Below are 6,372 nucleotides of genomic sequence, written 5' to 3'. Positions count from 1 at the left end.
CCGACTGCTGTTTCTGCCCCTCTGGTGTGCACAGTGGGTATTGCATCCCAATCTTTCACTGCTATTGCACCAGCTTGGGCTGCAGTGAGTGCTGAATTGTGTGAGGCTTCCTCCTCCGTCCTTCTCCACCTCCCTATCTCCGTTGTTTGCTCAGATCCACCAGCCTTCACATGTCTCAATGCACAGATCTCTTGGACATTTTTGTGTGTAAAGCAGTGAATCCTTTGTTGAATTATAGCTGTTCAATGTGATGTAACTTCAAGAAGAGGGACCTGGAGGTCCTCTCACACCGCCATGCTGTTGACATCCAAAAGCGAAGTCTTTGTAACCAAAATACCCCAACATCACTTAGCTCTATTTCAAAAACGACGTGTGTCTCAGGGTTGCCAACATTTTCAGTACGTACAGTCTTGGTTATCCAGCCTTTTCCACTCTCATCTGGGAATCCAAAGACTAACACAGCAAAGGCTCTCACGCAGGGCAACTTTTGTTTAGGCACATGGCTGATCACAATAAAGACTACAATTTCCAGTAAACAAATAGTTTCACAGTAAACAAATATACGGCAAACATTTCTGCCACACGATTAATTGGCCATAGGGCAATTTCACAATAAAAGATAACTGACGACAGTTTAGCTCCATTTCTCCATTAACGAATCAACTACCTTTGGCCAACTTGAGTTATTTGTCATTTTCATTTTGTTTCTCCATTGACAGAGTTCTCACAGTACTCCCATTTTTATATTACATAAATCTTAGCCAGATTGCATACTATACTAGGAAATAAAATATCAGTTTCTCCAAATCCTTCAGTAAACACAGTGATCCCTCCCACCCATCAAAACCAAAAGTTTATATTTACCAAACCATGGCAAATATAAAAGGGGCAGCTACTAATTCCCAACAGTCTGTGAGATCATTAATTATCCATTCTTTGGGTAGAAACTGATATCTCTCTAAATAAAGGAAACATTTTTAGTGATAAAGGAATAACTTGCAATGATGAACAAGGAGATAAATCAACGAGCCAAAAAAAAATGTGTAATACTATGAACGGAAGACATCAAAGACAACATATTTTCATTTTTTGCAATAAAGTTTTTAATTCCGTTATTATTTTTTCATGTTTCATTATGTCCTTTATAATGTCCTTTTTAGTTTTTGTTTTTATCTTTCACAGAGAAACTGCCGTATGGACAGTTAGTTATGTGATGGGTGTGCTACGGTGAAGAAGTTCACCACCAAACTACCTAGATAGAACATTTCCAGCCTCGTTTGCAGCTGTGCAGCCTCATGATTACAAGATGTCGAAGCGAGGACATGGTGGGTCCTCTGGTGCAAAATTCCGGATTTCTCTGGGCCTTCTGGTAGGAGCCGTCATCAACTGTGCTGACAATACAGGAGCCAAAAATGTGTATATTATCTCTGTGAAGGGGATAAAGGGAAGACTGAACAGACTTCCTGCTGCTGGTGTGGGTGACATGGTGATGGCCACAGTCAAGAAAGGCAAACCAGAGCTCAGAAAGAAAGTACATCCAGCGGTGGTAATTCAACAACGAAAGTCATACCGGAGAAAAGGTGGTGTGTTTCTTTATTTTGAAGATAATGCAGGGGTCATAGTAAACAATAAAGGCGAAATGAAAGGTTCTGGCATCACAGGACCAGTTGCAAAGGAGTGTGCAGATTTGTGGCCCAGGACTGCATCCAATGCTGGCAGCATTGCATGATTCTTCGGCATATTTGTAAAAAAATAAAAATTATTTGTTCCTCCCCTCCCAAAAAAAATAAATTAATAATAATAATAATAATAATAATAATAATACATGAATGGACATGGTATTTGCAGCTTCTAAGTCATTGCCCACAATACAGGCTGAAGGGCAGCTGGGAGCCATTTTGGACCAGATAGATAAGAGGAACACTTAGAGGTGCAGAGTAATAACAGAGAAGGAGCTGGGTCCCAATGCTAAGAAATCATCAAATTGCCCAAAGTGTTTTATGACAGAAAAACAAAATTCTCCCATTTTAAGCCAGTGTTACTTAGGGTCTCCTTTAGACAATAAAACCTACCTTCTACTCCATGTATCTTGATGAAACATGGTGAAAATCCAATGTTAACTCGACCTTTTCTTAGAAGAATCAGAGACCATCTCCAAAGTACGCACACTTAAGAAGGGAAGAAAGTAGAAAACCAGCTATGCCTAGCACACTTGAAAGAGCTGAAAGAAACTTGAGAGCGGAAGCCTGTACTTGCCTCAGGAAAGTCTCCCCATCCAGATATGCACATGAGCAAACTGGAAAACAACCATGGTGCTTTGTCCAAACCAGGGTAAGTAAGCTTCTAAACAAGTTACTCAATCCCTTTAGAAGAGCCTCAGTTTCGTTATTTCTAAATGAGGGGGATAAATTAGATCGCCTCCAATGTTCCTCTCAGTTAACATAATTCTGAAACCATGGCATCACAGCACAGCAGCAAAGAATGTCCGCTCTCGAATCAGATTGTCTAAAACCCTGCTTCACTGTTTGATATACGTGTATCTTTGGTCATTAGCTTCCCTGTGACTCAGTTTCCTGACCTGTAAGTGAACAGAATTGTTAGAATTGTATCACCTTCTGACATATACCAATACCTCATTGGATCACAATTTTAGCTCCCACAAACCTACTTTATCCAAAACTCTATACAAATGTCAAATTTGTATGGCAATTTATAGATTACTGATCAAAATGACTAAATTACATTTTTTACCCTGACAACTCTTTAAGGCTGCATCCTGCCATCTACTTCCTATTTCATAGTAGAATAGTATAATCATTCTACCTACAGACTAATGATTCACTAACTTTCTACCTTTCTGGCAAGCTAAACTTTTATAAGAAAATGTTCCAGCTATCCCAAAGATTACTGAGAACCTGACTACTTAAAGCAACCCTCTTAAATCTTTTTCCTTCTCTTCTCATGCAGCATTCTACATAAGGACAATAAGAATACAAAACAAATCCTCTTAAATCCTCCTTTTCTCCTTTTTTCACAGATTTTCTTTTACTGTAAATTCACTAGGCAGAATCTGAAATAAAAGGATTAAGTAACAAATTTATTCTCCCCATCTCTATCCCCTCGAATCATAAGCACAGAACTGGAATGTGACCATCCTATCCTGGTGTTCCATCCAGAAACCCCCTTCCGAGGTCTATGTTCTGCTGATAAACTTCAGGGCTCCCTAAGGCCCAAGACAAACAATCGCACTACTTCAAAACTCCCTTTGATATGCTAACAGCCCCTAAGAGAACTTCCACTATCAGCTAAAAAATAAACATTAGTTTAGATCTAAAACGGTCTGCTTGGGTATAAGTTAGGTAGAATATTAATACATTAGAGCTGCTGGTAATGTTTTTAGCATTAGTGTTAAAATTCTGTAAGAAAATAATCATTTTAAACATGCAGTAACAGATTTGCTGCGTTCTTAAGAAATGCAAATTATATCCAGGGGCCCTATTTTTTCAAAATAGCATGTCCAATTTTATAAAAGATATAAATGGAGAACTATAATCCGCTTAAACATATTCATATAACAACAGGCTTGGTTGAAACACATCTATTTTTTTTTTTTTTAATGAGCAATACTTGTACTTTTACAATCTTAAAAATGCTTCTCTTACTCACACTGCAGTGATAATATTTCTGCATTTCCCTAAGATTCTCTCAAACTAGCTTAGGTTTCCCTCTGAGTTCTCACAATTGCTGTTATTTTACACCTCCTTGCCACACAGGACAGGCCTCCAAAACCTAACATCGAGGGAACATCTCTGAGGGAGCCTTACGTGGCTTGCTACCTCCAGACAACCATGGCAAACTTTTACTCCCACCATCCTTACCCCAGACAGAAGCAGGGATCATGGCTTCCCAGTTAGGTGGTAACCATCATTACAGCCAACTCTGCAATAACACAGGGGACCAAGCAGGGCCAACATACGGCTAGTCATTCAAACCTGGCTCTGATCCATGCCGATGGGGACACATGTCCATGTGGTCGCTACCTGTTGTAGAAACTGAGACGGGGCTTCGTCTCCCTCCCCAGAGCTCTTCTTCCTGCTACACGTTCCAACAGATGACCGCACTTCTCAACATTTTTAGAGGTGCAAGTCCTCTCGCAATAATATAATCTTAAGCAACGCTGCGGTAACTTTTTAAAGAATCATAATTTGTATATTACGTGATAGTCATTTTGTGACATTTAATTTTAAATTACTAATATTATTAAGATCACGACAAAAGTTTATTATAATAACCTTTTTATAGCATTTACAATATATCGAGATAAAAGTCAACTCATTCCAGCCTCTAATTATGCAAAAAAAAGTCAAACGTAACATTTTATTATGTTTGGTTTGGGGACCCACAGTATTTTAAAATACAGTGTCAAAAACAGACAAAAAATACTTTCATACTCTAATGTTCAGAATTCTCACATTTTACAGTTAAGTAAATTAAGTTGTTTAAAGTTGCTAAAGTAAATTAAGTGGCTTAATTTTAGACCTTTTGTGTTTTATTTCTAAATGACAAGATCAGAGAGATTTCAGGGTGTTATTTGTAAATGCTAATACATTAGGGGGAGAATAGTTTTTATTCCCAAAAACTTAAAAGCAAAACTGAATAGAATGATGACCATATTTCTTTTTAATATTAAGTATTAAAATATTAGACACACCTCAATGTGCTTTAGGGGAATTTTTATCAGATGAATACAGCTTACTAACCTAGTGAAAAGCATCCTAAAGCTAATCTTCAGAACTATCGTCATTTTTATAATGTTCATTAACCTGCTTTCCATCATCAGGGTCTCATGTTTCTAGATTTTTAACCAATAATCCATTATGAGCATAAATTAAATCCTACATGACTACAAATAAAAACATTAAACTACATAAACGGCTGCTGTCATAAAGCAACTGAAGGGCCGAAGCCCATTTGCCTGATCGCCACTAACCATCGCCAAAGTCATGAGACACACAGAGAAAATATTTAAGTAACTGTTTTATTAGGTTGATTTGTTAATAGCAACTAAAATGTCCTCCATTAGAGCCTTTAACAGCAGTGTGCTCTCCAGAACACTGTCATTCAAGTCCCCAGCTGGGAAATATTGCTTTAGAATGGCACAATGTACCAACCTAAGAGGACATGGATTCTTTCAAACTTTCCCTATTATTAGAAAAATGTTTATGTTTTTAGGTTTCAGAGATTTCCAAATGGGGATACAGAAAAATAAAAGTTAATGGGCAGAGGGGAACAGTTATATCCCAAAAAAAAAAAAAAAAAAAGTCATTATAAAAGAGATACTAGGAAAAAAAGGTACTATCCGACTTATAAGCCAATTTTTAAAATGATCTGTCCTCCAATAATCAGGAGTTAGCAGTATTCTCCAGCCCTACTGTAAGCAAAATCTTGTCATAAAAATTCAGGCCAAAAGCTTTTGCAAACTACTTAGGTGAAGTACCAAAAGTTGGTATTGGTAATGATTAGAAAAATGACAAACTGAAGGTTGGAAAAGGTAGAGGGAGATAATGTGTCAGAAGAGAGGGCCAGAAATGTTTCTGCAGGGCTGACCTGGGAGAGAGAATCATGGAAGCAAAACGGAAGTACATACTACAGTTCCACACATGCTTCCTCCCTGGCAGCGAGGTGAGGCTGAAGAAGGGCCTCTCAAGGTTTACAGCTCTGCCCCATGCGGCTGGCCCAGGGGAAGCAAAGCCACATACTTCTTGATACACAGGGGACTGCAACCCTGTTCGGTGGGTAGATGTGCTAAGGGCTTTTTTTCCCTCTATCTGAACCTTTTCCTGTCAACACTATCCAAGTGACTTGGCATCTTGGGAGCTCCAGCTGAGTCAGAAAGAGGGGCTTTCGCAGTTAAGAAACAGTTGACCAATTCCCTACCTCATAAGAAATAAAATGTTTTTAAGTGGTGACCTCTTGTTTAACTAACCAACTTAGTAGAATTAGATTTCAGGTAAGGACGGAAGAAACTACAATACACTTGAACTGTCGAGTCTGATAACTGCTGAAGAGGTTCATACCTACCAGGTAGAAAGCAGTAACACAAACTTTTTCGGGGTGGCATAATGCGCAGGAGAGCCCTGCCATCTCACTGCTCCGTACCATTCTGTCTCAGGTCCTGCCTGTGCCCTGTGTCCCTATCCTCACTGATGGAGAACTGAAACCTCCCAAGACGGTCAGTCACCCTCATTAAATCAAATTGCCCAAAAGGAGCTGAAATACAGAAAGCTAACGCTTTTTAATGAAGAAAATATGAAACCCCAATAAAATCGTTTTACCTGTAGGGGAGAGGCAGGCAGAGAACTGATTAGAATT

The 6,372-nt window shown here is 38.7% G+C and overlaps 2 protein-coding genes across 4 annotated transcripts in view; one reads left to right on the top strand and one right to left on the bottom strand.

The window, feature by feature from the left end:
• The window catches only part of CHCHD3 (coiled-coil-helix-coiled-coil-helix domain containing 3), a 276,934-nt gene that overhangs the window by 237,334 nt on the left and 33,228 nt on the right, over positions 1–6,372 (bottom strand). The window lies entirely within an intron of this gene.
• LOC105291644 (60S ribosomal protein L23-like) lies at positions 1,281–1,759 on the top strand. Its single transcript, XM_011359539.2, has one exon. The coding sequence runs from the start codon at positions 1,307–1,309 to the stop codon at positions 1,727–1,729; it is 423 nt and encodes a 140-aa protein (XP_011357841.1). The 5' UTR covers positions 1,281–1,306; the 3' UTR covers positions 1,730–1,759.

The sequence above is a fragment of the Pteropus vampyrus genome, unplaced genomic scaffold (assembly GCF_000151845.1).
Source record: "Pteropus vampyrus isolate Shadow unplaced genomic scaffold, Pvam_2.0 Scaffold48, whole genome shotgun sequence".
Lineage (NCBI taxonomy): Eukaryota > Metazoa > Chordata > Mammalia > Chiroptera > Pteropodidae > Pteropus > Pteropus vampyrus.
The sequence above is the reverse complement of the archived record's forward strand: the minus strand, read 5'-3'. Positions and strand labels throughout refer to the sequence as shown.